Source organism: Solea senegalensis, linkage group LG1, assembly GCF_019176455.1.
Source record: "Solea senegalensis isolate Sse05_10M linkage group LG1, IFAPA_SoseM_1, whole genome shotgun sequence".
Taxonomy (NCBI): domain Eukaryota; kingdom Metazoa; phylum Chordata; class Actinopteri; order Pleuronectiformes; family Soleidae; genus Solea; species Solea senegalensis.
The window spans coordinates 28,604,112-28,620,786 of record NC_058021.1 but is presented as its reverse complement, the minus strand read 5'-3'; the positions used below and the strand labels follow the sequence as shown (position 1 = coordinate 28,620,786).

At 38.8% G+C, this 16,675-nt stretch overlaps 1 protein-coding gene across 1 annotated transcript; it reads right to left on the bottom strand.

The window, feature by feature from the left end:
- Positions 1–8: 8 nt before the first annotated feature.
- LOC122773325 (regulator of G-protein signaling 20) lies at positions 9–6,722 on the bottom strand. The gene is made up of 5 exons (XM_044031928.1): positions 6,616–6,722; positions 4,606–4,766; positions 1,958–2,035; positions 1,626–1,860; positions 9–943 (listed from the first exon to the last, which is right to left on the bottom strand). The coding sequence occupies exons 2-5, from the start codon at positions 4,761–4,763 to the stop codon at positions 755–757; spliced, it is 660 nt and encodes a 219-aa protein (XP_043887863.1). The 5' UTR covers positions 4,764–4,766; positions 6,616–6,722; the 3' UTR covers positions 9–754.
- Positions 6,723–16,675: the final 9,953 nt, after the last annotated feature.

Genomic DNA, 16,675 nt, shown 5'->3' with positions numbered 1-16,675 from the left:
AGCAGGGACAACATACGATTGTGCTTTATTTGTGAGAATTCAAAGAGCTATTTCACACAAATTCCTTTTTAAATACACAAATATATCAGTGGTCTTGGTCGTGTATTCAGTTTGTTTATCCCTGTTCTGTTTAAATTAAATATATTAGGACTAATGTATCACAGTATTGAAACACATGAACGATCTATTCCCCAGATATCAGCTCACTGAGATGTAAAAATGTTTTTATCTTTGAGAAGAGCTGAAAGCACCAACATGTGAAGTCATTGTCGCACCACTCGTGTTAGACTGTAGGTGCTAGTGTAGAGGATCTTATTCCAAGGCACTTTCCTTCTTCTTCTTCACTTACTGATAAATAACTACTAGTTTCTACAAGAACTGGATATGCATTAAGGCTCACAATATACCTAAATACAAATGCAGTGTCCACAGATACATGCGTTCCCTTTTTTTAAGTAAGGTAGAAAAGTGCAATGTCAAGCGCTAGGGAATATATAAAAATATAGATATGTTCTCAAACAAGTAACTGATGCTGCACTGAGCGTTTGTTCTTGTTTGCTCCAAGGGTTTTGGTAAGCTAATCATGGGTAAATAAACAGCACTTACAGCTGGATAAAGACTGGTTTTAAGAAGTGTTCATTTTCCTGTCCGTCTTTCTCTAAATAGCAGGACTCCTAACAGGAACACAACAACTCCTTGGGGAGGGGACGCATGCGCCGGTTTTTGAAAAGCTAAGTGTGTGGCAGTGGAGAGTCTATGGCTCGGGGGGAGGCTCCTCCAGGCTCTTCAGCAGGTCTGTGTACGTCACAGAGTTTATGAAGCGAGGGTACGAGTCTCTCTGCATCAGCGTGTAGATCTGCTGCTGGGCGTCCTCAAACGTGTGCGAGGTCGGCTCCAGCATGTTGCGATTGATCACTTCTCGAACGCGCGAATCCAAGCTGACCTAGAGGAGACCAAAACAAAATCTTTATTGGACAGATGTTGTATCCTTTGTTTGGGTCCAAAAACAAAAGATGAGGCTTCCACCATGACCCTTGACCTTTCATTGTTGGCCACCCAAATCAAAACAGTCAAATTTGTGAGTCAAAAATTAACTATTGTGCCAAATTTTAAAGGATTCTCTTAGGAAGTTGCACATTTACAAGACCAGAAAATATAATATCCAGCACTTCAAGCATTAAAACGCATCATATTTAAAGATAAACTGATAAATTAAAGAATCGTTTATAAAATAACCTGGAAGGTAAGGCATAAATAGATTCATCCATTTCATAACAAATTCTCTGTTTTCAGTTCATTGAATGTGAATATTTTCTCAAATCTTTGCTCTTCTGTGAGAGTAAACTGTATATTTATGCTTTATTTACGCATTATTTTGAGGTTTTACCAATTACTCCAGAAAATAATGTGAAGATTAGCAGGTTCCTGGTTTAAAACACACATTTAAGAAGCTGAAACTATTAGAGGTCCGGCTCATTTCCTTTTTCAGTGTCTCTGATCAACAACAGTTACATAATTCAGTTACTTGATGACTAATTTTGTGTTGATCACATCAGCAAAATAATCATTGTAACCACATGATCGCGCCGTCCTCTCGGCACTAATGTTCTGCCTTATTGAATCACCTCTTTGGGGGAAAGGATCGAGACGAAGTCCTCGTATATTTGTCGGACTTTCTCCTCCACCACAGTCTTGTTGGTCTCCTTCTTCAGTTCCTCGCAAGCGAGCCAGAACATGATGTTTTCCTCACTGAACTCTGTCCGCAGGAACTGCCTAAAGGCTGCGCGACCGGCCGCACTTTTCATCAGCCTTTCAAATGACATCGTCCAGGAGTTGGCGTCATCCAGAGTAGCCTTTGGGCTTAAAAACAAATACTCATCGTCATTTAGTAAAGAAATACTGAGATTGTTTTTTAAAAAATATGCTTTTTCAGATGAAGGATTTGCCCTTAAATTACCTTTCTTCACAGTTAGTTATTCCCTCTGTCCTGTGTTCAAATCTCTGAATTGTCTCATCTTCACTTCTAACAGTCAAACTGCAAGAGAGAAACAAACATGCAGTGTATTTAATGTAATTTCAACCAGGTCAAATAGGATTAAAGTGCTTTAAATGTCCTTGAAATCCTTGAAAGTGCTTGAATTTTAAGTTTAGATCAAATTATTTTCCAAAAAATGTACTTATTTAACTTATTCATTTCAGGATTTGGGTTGTTTGTAGCATAATGCTGTCTTATTTTGAGTATGTATGTATTCCTATAGAAAATATGTAGTTTATAAGAGCTGTAAGGTGCTTGAAAAATGTCATTTTTGACCACAAAAGGGCTTGAATTTGACCATAGTAATAAACCCAATTAATTTAGCATCTGAAAAAATACAGAATCTATTTTACTGCATGGTCATTATCACATAGACACATGAACATAACATTGTTCAATGGAGTCATTGAAGGTCGTTAATAGGGTTGTAAAAACACATAGATTTCCTCCTCACAAACCCTGGTTACTGTTATTCGTAAAATTTTCCTTGTGTAGTTTCTGCCTCGTCAGGCCTCAAACACTCCTCCAGATGAAAAATACTTGAAATCCCTTTGATTTTAAGGTATCAAATACCATATACTCCAGTTATTTTTAAAAGAGGACATCTTTAAAGTGGGTTCATTTGCAGTCTAAATTACAGTCTACAGTTATTTTTTACCCTTTTTCACGTCACCATTTGAACGTAAACCCTGTGTACTGAACATGTTGTTTACTCCTGATTCAAATGAACCTACAGTAGATCCGGCATGATCCACTGGGAATGTTTGCATATTTAGTTAAATGTGTCAACTGTCCACTTGGTCCTGTGGGGGATCACAGTGCATAATTAAAATGTTCCCAACACCTGATGTAGCAGCTGGCTGGAGACTAATTGGTTCAGGTGAGGGGCCGCTGTGAGCCGTCCCATCTGGGAATGTGGCCGTTGTAGCTGTGCAACAATTAAATGAAATTGACAAAGACGTGGAGACAAAACCTTTTACTCATCCCCAGTGGAGTGAATTAACTTGGGCCGTGTTCTGCACACAACAGGTTAGTTGTGCTCAGAGGAAGCTCGGGTAAACGATAGATAATTCCAAAACAGATTACAGGCCCTCAGGCCTCCTTCTAATGAAGGCCAACTTTGGTCACAGGACCGCTGTGAATTGTGTTTTTGTGGGATCATGGCGAGGCCTGCACGTATGTCAGAAGGAAGTTACACCCTCTGAGCTTCAGTCACAGACAGAGCGACATCTTTGTCTTGTAAAATGATGCACGACGCAACGGTTTACAAAGCAAAAGAGCTGCTGACAAATTCCTCATTTTCAAATAATCTGGAATAGATTTCTTTTTTTACACCTTGTAAAATATACTATATCATTTACAGTCTCCACATTCAGGCTATTGTTTTGCGTTTCCATTAGCAGTAGTACCTGGTACTTGGTGCTGTTTTAAGTACCTGCTCTGATTGGTCAGAGAGCGTCGTCACGAGTGCGACGTCCGACACAAGATTCAAAGTGAACAATATATGTTGTTAAATTTTGTTCACTGTACCTTTAACTCAATGCTATATTAAGAATATGTTTGCCAATTTAACTCGGGCTCAGATAATCTTGTGTCAATGAGACCCACGTCTCCGTAGTTCCCAGTGTCTTGTCAGCACGACACAAAAAATATACAAACTTTTGCTTTAATAATCAACTTTCAAATGACAAAATGTACTTATACTAGCACTACAATTTAGTCAACTTGCCTCATATCATATAGTCATTTCAATTTGCAGCATTTCTTTCCAGCCTTTACTTGATTGTTTTAAAAAAGGTCAATCTGAAGAAAATACCACAGCTATTTCTGAGCTAAAATTCTGAATTATGTGTGTGGTAAGGTAGCAAGAGGATGGACGTGAACTGACCACTAGAAAGACTGCACCCAAAGTTAGTAAGTCCACTTATTAAAAGCCACTTTGGACTTGTTTTCCAGTGACTTTACAATTCACTGCATGTTAAAATAGTGTATTAAGAATGAGAGAAAAAGAAATACACTGTAGTTGTACATGAACACCAGATTTGTGTGTTCAATTTGAAATTTGTTACAGTATAAAACCTATTTAAAATAACATTTGTTAAACTTTTCCTCGCAATGTCCAAAAACAGGCCAAAAAATGGAAACTATGAACAGGCGTTTTTCCAACACTTTCCTCTCTGGTGACAAAGACGCTGATTCTCCAGCTTCCTGTAACAGCGCGAGTGAAATGACCATAATAACCACACGTTGGCTTTAACTGGCAACTTCTCAGCTTTCAGAAACCTTTGCAATTTTTGTGCAAACGTTTCGTCTGCGATACACTCGGTGTTAAAGGTTGCACACCCCTGCCCCACACACACCCTGGGAGACTGGGAGAAAGAAAATTACAATAAACACTTATGAGACAGGGCCCCCACTGAAATGTCCATGCAGGCCACTGTAGTGTATGTTTTGTTGGTCCAGTTGGGAACCAGTGAGGCCACCAGGATCCCCCTGCGTCTCGGGCTACATGTCTCTCACGTCCGGCCCTGCGTGTACTGTTGTGTGTGAAGCAGTGGAGTGTTTGTTACCAGGAGCAGCTACAGCAGCAGCACCAGCAGAAACAGCAGGCATTTGAGGCGTTGGTGGGGGTGTTTCCCATTCTGTGACGCGTGTGGAGGACACTGGCAGCTGCTTCCTGATGAACCTGCATCTGTCTCTTTCGCATCTCCTGCCGCTCTGAGCCCATGGACTGCGAGAAGAGAGACCACAGTGAGAACAGTGAGGAGGAGAGGAGGAGGAGGAGGAGGAGGAGGAGGAGGAGGGAGGTTTTACTGGAAGATTATGCCGCATTAAGCCAGAGCATCACACATCACTGTCCAAGGAATCACACAAGATTAAAGATCTGACAGGAGGTGGTCAGATTAAAGAAGGCCTCATCTTCCCGTTGAGAGAATTAAATCTGCAATAAAATGATGCAATAAAACTGTAGTGGAAAACTTCAACTTAAATCATTAGCTGTTTAGGTTTCAACGGGCTTGACGCGTATGTACTCAGTCACCAATGCATGGAAGATAGATGATGTCAAGGTTTTGCACATTTATTTCCACTTGCCAAACATCTAGGTTACATTTCCATCCACACTCTTTGGGATCAACAACACGTGAAAATCTTCCTTTAATGTTCCAAACTGTGGATGTACTGGTTTTAACAGGAACGAAATGGTCATAGCTTATCACAGCTTCTAACACACACGCTGCGAGCCGGGAACGTGTGATCACTAAATATTCTCTAGCATAAATACATCGTCTTTTCGCTTTAAGGCTGTGAGTTAACTCGTTTAACTGTTCACACTGTAACATAATAATACTGCATAAATGAACACAATACCGGCTCCTACAAAAATCTTCACATGTGCATTTAAATGTGCAGTGATTCTTGTGGAATGTGTGTGTGAACAGTCATCGCTGACGTGTGAGGTCGACCCCTGTGCAAAGAAACCTCCATCAATAATAATCTACTGTTTGTTTTTGAACTAGAAGCAAAAGTGTGGCGACTGTTAACAGCTGCAGTGACAAATGTCTGCTGAGTAGTGATGAGTAACATCTCTCCATCATCATCTCCTCCTCATCTGTCCTCTGTCTCCTCATCATCATCCTTATCATCTCTCTTCATCTTTCCTCTGTCTCCTCCACCTCCTCATCATCATCTCTCCTCCTCATCCTCATCATCATCATCTCTCCTGCTCCTCATTATCATCTCCCCTCCTCATCTCTTCTCATATGTCATCCTCATCCTCATCTCTTCTCCTCATCCTCATCACTCCTTATCATCATCATCTCTCCTCCTCCTTATCATCTCTCCTCATCTTTCCCGTCTGCTCCTCATCATCATCCTCCTCCTCCTCATCCTCATCTCTTCTCATATGTCATCCTCATCATCATTTCTCCTCCTCATCTCTCCTCATCATCATCATCTCTCCTCCTCCTCATCATCTCTCCTTCTCATCGTCATCTCCTCTCCTCCTCCTCATCATCATCTCTCCTTCTCATCATCATCTCTCATCCTCCTCATCAACATCATCTCTCCTCATCCTCATCTCCCCTGGTCTCTCAGTGAAGAATGATCAGCAATGATAGCGACAAGGCGTTACTCCTGGACCGCAGCAATCGCATCCATCAGTCGCATCCTCCGGAGACACACACACACACACACACACACACACACGATGGTCGATTGAGCCTAAAGGAAGCAGCTTGCAGCCATTTATAGAAGCATAATGAAGTCATTTGATCGGAAAAGCTGATAATTTACAGTTGTTTTTTTTTTTGTCTTTCGAGGACAAAAAAACAAAACAAATAACAAACAACAAATCCGCATATACACACAGCGGTTTTCTCATGTTCATGTGTTCATTATAAGGTTTGCGAGAATTATCCAGTGAAAGATGCTCCAGCTTCACTGGATGCAGAAATCATCCGCCTTTCCCTCCACAAATAAGCTGCAATTTCCCATCAAAAACATCATATATATGAAAAACGTTTTTTTTCCTCCAACAAACAGACGCGTTTAAAATAAAGCAGACATGAATGTGTACTCACTGTGTCACCATGAATGCCACAATACAGGTGATTCTTTTTTTTTTTTGCCTCGATCACATCCGTCTGCCTCGACTTGACACAAGCCAGATGGTTTGTTTTGTGCGCATGCGTCTGTGCTGCAAGTGTGAACAGATTTCTCTCTCTCTCTCTCTCTCTCTCTCTCTCTCTCTCTCTCACTCATTCACACGCATGAATTTATGGAATTAATTACAGTTCAACTTGGTAAAAACAATTAAATATTTCAGCCTGAAGCTACTTATAAAGACATGTTTTGTATTCTCATCTTATATATTCGCCTCTTAAACGCCATCATTCATTCATACATACATACATATACATAAATATATATATATTAATATTAATACATATACTGTATGTATATTGATGGTTGGTAATAATGACACATTCCCTCTGATCACACTGAACGTCTGGAAACACAAATTCTTCCATCTGCAGAGAATTCACTTTTACATCCGTACCATATGTGTCCACCAGAGGGCAGTGGCGATCCGTTTAGACACGCTGTGCATGGAAATAACGTCAGAGCAGGTCATTATTATGATTATTATGATGTTTTGGTGTCTATTGAGCTCCACTAATGAACATATTTTCTCAATGACATCAGTACTCAATTGATCAATTCATTAATTTATCAAAATGATTGAGACATTGATTAATAACTGTATTTCATGCATTATGTTCCAATGAGAAATGTTTTCTTTTCGGACCACAGTGTTAATACAATGACATATGCAAACAACAAAGTACAAATTCTATCTAATAATATTCTAATAATCTAATATATGTATGTTTTTAATGTTTATTTATTGACTTTATTTAGCCATGAAGGTGCCATTGAGATACAAGATCTCTTCTTCCAGGGAGTCCTGTAGTCAAGATGGTAGAGCACCAATAGTCCACGTAGTCACAGAGACAAAAACTATTTCAGATATCAAACTCAGACAACAGATTAGAATATGAAAGCTAAGTGGAAGAAGTTCAGGGAGTAAATAAAAGTGAAGTGCAGCCCTATACAAGCCATACCAACAAGATCCTCACTCTGAACCCCCTCAAAAATATGTGATTAGAGACAGTGCACGCTTGGGATCTCAGCATAACAATGTACATTTGTGCAATTGTACATTTGCCATTCTTTAATAAGAAGAACTACTAATAATAAGATTTTTGAATAACTAGATCATATGAGTGTAGCATATTGTCAGTGTTTTCAGTGGTAACACAACTGTAAATCTAAATGAAAATGATAATTGAAACTAAATGTGATTTTTATTGTTCCCACAGGGACCTTTTTTTTCATCTTCTGCAAAGGACGTATAATTCACAGGATATAAGAAGCAGAATAAGGGAGATTAATAATGCACCCATAAAATATTCATTAACGTGTTGGCCAGACCTGACATTAAACCTAAAGCACTGTGAAAACAACAGTAAGAAACCAATTAAAATCGATGATTCTGTCAAATCTACTGGTACATATTAATAAAAGAACCAAGTTTAAATGACTTTTAAATGACAATTTAAATTAACTTGTACTCTAAACTCAATTTAGCTGAGTTATCTTAATAATGACTACTTTAATGAACATTTTTCCTTACGCTCTTGACTCTTTGAGTTAATACACTTAAAGTCATCAGGTTTTACAGAGTCGTTGAATGTGCCTTTTTATTTTCTGCTGCTGTACAATCGGATTAAAAATTAACCATATATGTCAATATATACATATATATATATAAGTATATATTCTATCTCCTGAACACACAAAGTGGTGGAAAATGTCATATTCCTGCTCTCCAGCATCAGAGCACTGAGATTATCCAGTGAAGCTGAAGCTGCAAATATGACTGTGGAAATATGTTAAATGGTGATTGCAGCAGTGTGTGTGTGTGTGTGTGTGTGTGTGCATGCGTGCGTGTGTGTGTGAATCAGCTATAAAGCAAAGTCAATACACACAAGTCTTTCTGTCCGAGCCTCACAGTAAATCATACGTCCTGTAGCCGTCAGTGATCTTTGAGAAGGAATTGCCTTTTTAATGGAGCCTGCTCTCTGGTGAGAAAACTGTTTAGTGTGATCTACAGCTGCTGGAACATAGGTTTAAGCACATGTGTGAATCATTCCCTGCTTCTCTCTAAGCATCCAACGAACGGTCAGTCAGCAAAAAAAAAAAAAATCCACCTGTGCTTCACCTGTGTGTCACTCCTCAGAGATCGGTTTAGTAGAAGTCTGCAGAAGACAAAGAGACACAAACGTGTTCAGCGACTCTCTCGGCTTCACATCAGCTGCGTCAGTTTCCACAGCAGAGTCACACTCACTAAATGTGAAGTTACATTCACTCTGGTTATTATGTTTCCCTGCTCTCTCAGTCTGGAGGAGCCTGATTCTTCACAAGTCATTACTCCGACTTGTGCGGTGAATAAAACCTTATAATGAACTGAGGCTCAAAAGTAAAATGAATTTTGTGTCATTTAAAACATAGCTGCGTGTTCTCTCAGAGGTTTTCTCCTCAGTCTATCACAGAGGCACAGTGGGTTAGTGACTAATGACTATTTCATCTCTGATTTAATGTCTTTCTTATATGAAGTGTCTCTCTCTGCTTCACTCGTCTGTGGCATAGCAGTGTGAGGAGGAGGCAGAGGAGGCCGCAGGGCTCGACTGCTGTGCACAGCAGGACTCTTGAAGGGTGAGGTCACCTGGATGTGTCCCCGGGTAAATCACATTGTCTCCTGACAGACTGAATTGATTTAGGGATTTTTTTTCCTCTCCAAACCAGTGTGAGTCAGGAGGGGCAGGTCCTTAACCAGTGGTGGAAGAATACACTGAATACTCATGCATTTAAAAATTCTACTCAGCGAATGAAGGCTTAACTCATTTTAGGCATAAATGGAACTATACCTATGCAATTTCTTCTTGCATAAAAGTACCATACCAGAAAATGACTAGAAGCTGAAGTCACTTTTTACCTTGTTACTTAAGTAAAAGCCTTTATTTGTTATTTATTTTTCTAGCAACTTTCACTTTTACTCCACTACATTTCCTCTAACTATCTTTGTTACTCGTTACTACCAAATAAAATCAGAAGAAGAAGAGTTTGTATTTTTATTAGTTTTGTCATTCACACACTGCGACATGGGGTTAAGTGTCTTGCTCAAGGACACATATAGACTAGCAGAGCCAGGAATTAAACCCACAACCCTACCACTGAGTCACCATGGCTCAATCCTTACACTTCACTTCTTACTTAGAAAACTAAGGTACATTTTATGTCAGACAAATACTTTTGATGCTTCAGTACAGTAAATGTCATATACGTTAAGACTTTAAGAGGAAACAAGAGTGACTTCATCTTCTGCCAAAGTCAATTTCTGGTGAAGATACTTGTACTTTTACTCAAGTTTCCCTTTAAGGTACTTTATACAAGATTGTTCTCCGTCTCCTCTGGGCTCCATTTGCAGACTTGAAGGAATCTGTCTGGTGATGAGAGACATTGTCCATTTACAGAAGAGTTGAGAGGAGAGGTTTGGTTTTACACAATTGTAAAGAATGAATCCACTTGGTAAAACATTCTAAAATAAAAATGTAGGTGTTGCAGATTTGTGATAAATACAGAAACAGCTGCAGCTGTTTTTCTATTAAAATCCTCTCTGCTACAACCTAAGGTAAAATATAAAAACTAGAATGAGTTTAATTAGCTGCTTTATAACCAATGAGTATTAACCAAAAGAGAAAATAACGACTAACTTATTGAACCGATGTATTATATCTATACACTTGTGCATATACAAGTGACGCTGCCTCTCACCCACTGTCAGCTGAAATTAGCTCTGAGACCCTTAAAGGAAAACAAGTATTGACCATGGATTATTGATTTTCTTTTAGTGTTGAGGTGCAGCTGAATAGCGCTGAACGCGTGGACCTAGAACAATAGTTTCCAAACCTGCTGTATGTGTTTTTAATGCATTTTCAACATTTCGAAAGTCACAATTACATTTTTAATTGTGCCTAATGTAACTGTCTAAAGAGACTGGTTCCCTTTAAGTGTCCTGTCGGTGACGTCATGACTGGTTGGCACTTGGCAACCGTCTGCAGCTGGATCAGTGTTTCTCAATCCTGGTCCTCTGGGACCCACTGGCCTCCGTGTTTTAGATGTTTCCCTGCTCCAACACACCTGATTCAAATAGACACCTCGTCAGCAAGCTCTGCAGGAGCCTGATAACGACCAATTCATTTGAATCAGGTGTGCTGAAGTGGTGGAAACCCAACTTTGCTTAATCACAACAAAGTTGTTTCTCTGCTTTAAACTGCAGCTCACATGGGAGGACAGTGTCCCTCTGAAAATGAATTACAGCTGATGTCAGAGCAAAACTTCCGTACCGAAGGAAACTGGCCCTGACAGTTGTCATTGCGAGGATGCGACAAGTCCAGGAGGAACTCAACACATCACCACCATCATTCTGTCTCATTCTGACACTTTAATCTTCATAAAATGAGGAAAAGTTTTGAGTGAGAATCACAGAGGAACACGGTCTTAAAGTTCGGTCTGTCCAGCAGGCGTTCACTGAGAACGTCATCGCCACCATTCTTTGCAGCAGGGAGGTGAGATCATGATGATAAATATTACCTTTTCTAGGAGTTTAAGCTGAACACTAAACTTTAATTTATTAAAAATGTGTGTAGATTTCCCCCCCTGATGTGACATTTTATTAAAAGCCATGCTGTGATGACAGCCTCCATTCTTCATCCCAGAGAAATGAAGTAAAACACTATTTCTTCAAAATGGCTCTTACCCGCGATGACAGGATAATACTCTACATAATATGAACAGGAAATACACAGATCTGAATTTGTTTTGTTTGTGACCTCATGCTAAGACTTAAGGTGAAATCCTTTTTATATGACACAGTTTAGCTCAGTCTCTGGCATTTCACACCTTGATTGGAGTCCACCGGTGGCAAAATTAACCCTTTAGGTTTCAGGTTTGCTGAAGTGTCGCTGTCAAAATGGACATTATGTGGATTTACATGGAGGACAGATTAGGCCTTGCATCAGGTAAACCAAGTCACATTGACCTACAGTAGAGTTAAATTCTTTTCCATCTTGTTTTTTCCAGCAAACTCCTTCAAATTCTGCATCAAAGACTGGGAAGAAAATGTTGGTCCAAATGCCAAGTCCAACTCCAGTCCGACATCAGCCTGACTCCAGTGTACACAGGAGTAATCGGACTATGAATCACATTATCCAGGTATGTTGAATTGACTAAGACTAGCTTGATTTTAGCCAGACTAATGTGTTTACTTAAGAAAACCAAACTATTGTCTCAGTCCAAACTGTATGCAAAGACATTGAGTGTCCCAGAAGCTGAAGACTGAAGACAAAATGTCAATTAGTTTTGGCACTTTTCAGTGTTTTTTATAGCTTATTTGAACGCAGAGTAGATAAATTGGGGTTATGTGGTCCAATCTGCAAACTGCTGCCATTAAAAGCCTGGCCGCAGCATTCTGAACAATCTGCGTACGATTCAAAGAGCCCTTGTCAAACTGCATTAATCTAATCTGGTCGAAACAAAAAGCAGGAATAATCATCTCCAGATGTGAGCGTCATGCAATTATCTTTAGTGCTGAAATGTTCCTCAGGTGAAAGAAGCAGTTTTTGTCCAATTGCCTTGAATGGTTCTCCAAGGACATTCATTTGAAAAACAAAGGTTTTACTCTATACACACTAAGTGTGTAGTATGATTTTGCTATTACTTTGCATCCTGCATTTAAAGGGCAATTTAAACATGTACACTTGCTTGACAGTAGAGTAGCATAATGCAACACAATCACCCTGCAGTCAGAGTGCCTGTGATTTCTGCTCCTCCCGAGGGAAGAGGCTGTAATGAGAAGCATGGAGAGCAGGTAATGGAGTGACGAGGACCGAGGTATTTCATATTCACGCCTCATTCACTGCTAAACAAAAGCAGAATCCACCGAAACGTCTAAAAAGCAATCAGGCAAAAACAAGAAGAAAACGACAAATCAATCATAAAAAAATAAATAAATGTACTTTTTAATCCCCCCGATGCTCATTCGCCAAGGTCAGTGGAATTATTTGTTGGATCTCCCTGTGGCTTCTGGTGACATCTCAGTAATAATATTCACAGTAAACTCCCTCGGTGTCTCATACATCCTGTGTAGAGATCTTTAGTGACACTATACATCTTGATGTTTTCGGCAGTCGAGGCGGCTGCTCGCCATTTCCAACATTTGTCTGGGAGCCAGTAAAGGTTTTATGTTCTCCCTCCTCCATTACTCTGTTTCAACTCATCTCCTGTGGACAGCAATGTGGAAAACACGGCAACTAATTAGAGATCTCTCAGGAATAACATCAAGGTTGCGAGAAGTGGAATATGCCCCAAAAAAAAAAAAACTAATTGGACTGAGACAGTGATGGCATGCTAATAAACTGCAGCACTAAGGCAGTAAAGAGAAGACATAAAAGAGAAAGCGTCAGTGTCTCTCCCTGCAACTCCATCAGTATTTGTCCAAGATCAATCTGGTTTGTGAGATAATTAATGTAAAACAACCTCCTGTATTATCACAAACTGCATGTGGTGAGAAATACTTCAAATGCCCCTGCGGTGATAGTAGCACATACTGTACTACAGAGGTACAGACGAAATAGATGGATTGATACATAGTGGTAGTATCAACATAAACCTTTATGCCTTTTTAGGCTTATTTTGATATTTTTCAACACTAACAATTAAAATGTACCTGATGCAAGACAAATGAAATATGAACCAACAAAATATCCATTTTTACACAAGCTGTCTGATATAAAAAAAAAGAAATCAACACAACGCAATACAATAATTTGAAATTTTACATATTTTCAGATAATGATATATATATATACATACATACATACATACATACATATATATATATATATATATATATATATATATATATATATATATATATATATATATTTATTCTTTTTAAAGGGCCTATATGATACTCGCTATCAGTATTGGTCCGATAAATAACTGGATTGCATAGATAAATATGAGAAATCTGATACAATCCACGTAGGTTTATAATATCAACAGGTACTTGGGTTTTTGATACCGGTTTGTGTTATCGTATCGGTAGGAACTCAGATTTGTGATATTGGTATCGGACATGAATAGGTGGTTTGTGCCATCCCTATGAAATAGATAAATGCCATATAATCGAGCTTAAAGCCAAAGCGATGGGCTTCTTGCTGGTTAGCCCACATTCGATATCAGCATTGCTATGTTATCATTAATCTTTACACAACCATACATACTCAGTCTTCTGACCATTCAATGTTTAAATATGGAATCAATATGTGACAAAATCGTTTGGTGTGTTTAGCCCGAGGTTTTTAATTTGTGTTTCATTTTCAAGTGTACAATCACTGGAAATTGTTGTTTTTTTTCATTAACCCAGGAACCACACTGCCTTTAAGGCTGCATATATTCATCGAGAATCCTCTTTTTACTGCAGCAGTTGGTAAAGCTGAAGTTCACCACTGAGTGCAGTGGTTCTCAAACTTTTTTAACACCAAGTGCCACCTGAGAAAAGGTTGAGCTAAGACTGTTTTTGGGTTTGATAGTTTGTGCTTTTCAAATTCCATTTCATCCATTTGCTTCTGCCGTGTCGAGAGCCAAGTCAGTCTGCGCTCCAATGCTGTGTCATCAGTTATTCTGCAACACGTCGAGCTGCCTCCTTGTGTCATTTCAAGCGCCCACAGCAAAACAGGTAGTCCACCCCCCTCCCCCCCCCATAGTTTGTTTATAACAAAATGCAGGAGGATTCTGTGGAGGCAGGTACACAAATCATTCCTCGCTCCGGTGTTCCTACAGCACCACAGAATGTCTGTAATGACGCAGAAACAGCTTTTATGTACGTATGTCATTTCAGGTTAAAGCAGTGTTTTTCATCCCAAGCCGCTTTGCAGCAAGCAGATAATGGGTTTGCACCCCCTAAAAAAAGCACAAATAAACAAATTATTTGTCAATTTTAGAGCTCCCTATAGAGGAGTCTGCTTTCGGAATCAATTTCCTTCCATTACTGATCCTCAAGAGGGAAAAGCACAAATTAACTGCTCTAAGGTGTGGTGAAGGTGCAATGGTGGCTCCGTGGCTGAAGTTAGTGAAGTGAAAAAAACAAAACGCTGCAGTGGTTTTAGGATGAACTGCTGATGTGACTCATAGGATCATTAACCTGCTGCTCAGAAGAAAAGGGAAACTAAGATTTTTAAGAATTCTCTTTTTGTATTCAGAGGTCCAGTTTTGTCTGTTTTTTTACTTATTGAGGATAGGAGTCATGATGATTCATTTTCTATCTTTAAAGGGTCATTTTTTTAATTCTCAAATGTGGAATTTGGCTTCTTTTTTTTAAAGATGTGGGTTTTTTCTCTTTCAGAATTTCTGGGTTTATTTTTTTAATACATTTTATTTTATTATTGTCCCTCCGATTATCTTACGATCTTCAACCCAAACCACAATATTTTCAACATTAACTACTTTAGCTTAAACCATACAAATAAATTACATATTTTACAGTGATTTAAAGGCACATACAAATAAATACACAAACAATATTGATTGTTACTTTAAAACAGAATGAAGTCTGTTTTAAATGCATTCCATGATTTTAGACAAATTGATTTGTCATATAATATCAAACATGTCATATAAACATATACTAACTGCACTATTTAAGAAAAACAATCAAATGTTTGGGTCACAAGTGTCATGGACATATGATTTGGACATAATTATGGCCAAATGAATCATTTCCTGGTTGAAGCTGATGTGAAGTCGTTCTAAAGCTGGCATACAGGATTTCCGTTTGCCCTGTTGACATTATTTGCAGAGGTGAATGAAAGGTGATGTTGACATCAAGTGCTGCAGCCACTGATCTAAGACCTTTTTTCTTTAACTTCTCTCCTCCATGAAACGATAGTCTGTGCTCACTCCAATAAGCCTGTAATTGAGCAGCGAGCTCTCGGTCACTCTCTTGTTTGCCAAAGTCATTTAAGTGGGATCGATGATGTGGAGATGAGTCAGAGCTGGAGCACGGCTCAGCAAATACAAGCGCAATGGACTCAAATGAAATGACAGATTTTCAGAGAGTCACCCAACACAAATGACGCCGTGACCCTGAAGAAACCTGGCCTTTAAGTCAATTATTAAAGGTGTTAAAGAGACAAGACAACTACACAAGTTTGTCATGAGATGGGATGTTTGTTTTATTTAGAATGATGTTCGCTGCTGCAACATCGATTTCTGCCTAACATGACCTTTAATGAGCTTGAGTAAAAGTAAAAGAAAGCAGATATAAATAAAAAGCAATCAATTTGATATGATATAATATCACCTTTAACAGAATGAAACTGACATTATGTCACATGTTTTACTCAGTAACGGATGTGATTTAAAACGTGACAAAGTACACTACTTCCAAAAAAACGTAAAAAAAAGTAAAAGTAAATTTACAAACTTTAAGTACACAAAAAAACCTACACATACTTTGAGGAAAAAAGGCTTCAAAATAAAAGTGTGCATGATGTTAACTCGTTTATTTTCTCATTTCCAATTAACCTTACTCTAGCAAGTCAGGAATCCACTCTAGAGGTGGAAAAGTTGGTATACAATTTAAAAAGTAGTTGCAAATGAGTGCAATGGGAAGTTTTTCAGCAAATTAAGAAGGAAGCTTGAAATCACATGACTAAAACTCAGGGTGACCAGATCCCAACAAAGTAAATCTAGGACAATATGGGACGTCTGTTACCAGTACTGAGAAAGTGCAGAAAGATTTAACTTAAAAAAATAAACCAACAGTAGACTATATTTTTCAAAAACTACTGGTGTGTTACAAAAGCTATGGCTTATAAAATATATAGCCAGTCCAGGATGAAAAAAAAAAAAGAAAAGAAAACTATGGCAGCTTTTGTTCGACTACATGATTTTTTGGCATTTACTTCCACAGTTGATCTGTTTGCCTGGGAGTGCTGTACAGTTTGATAAAAT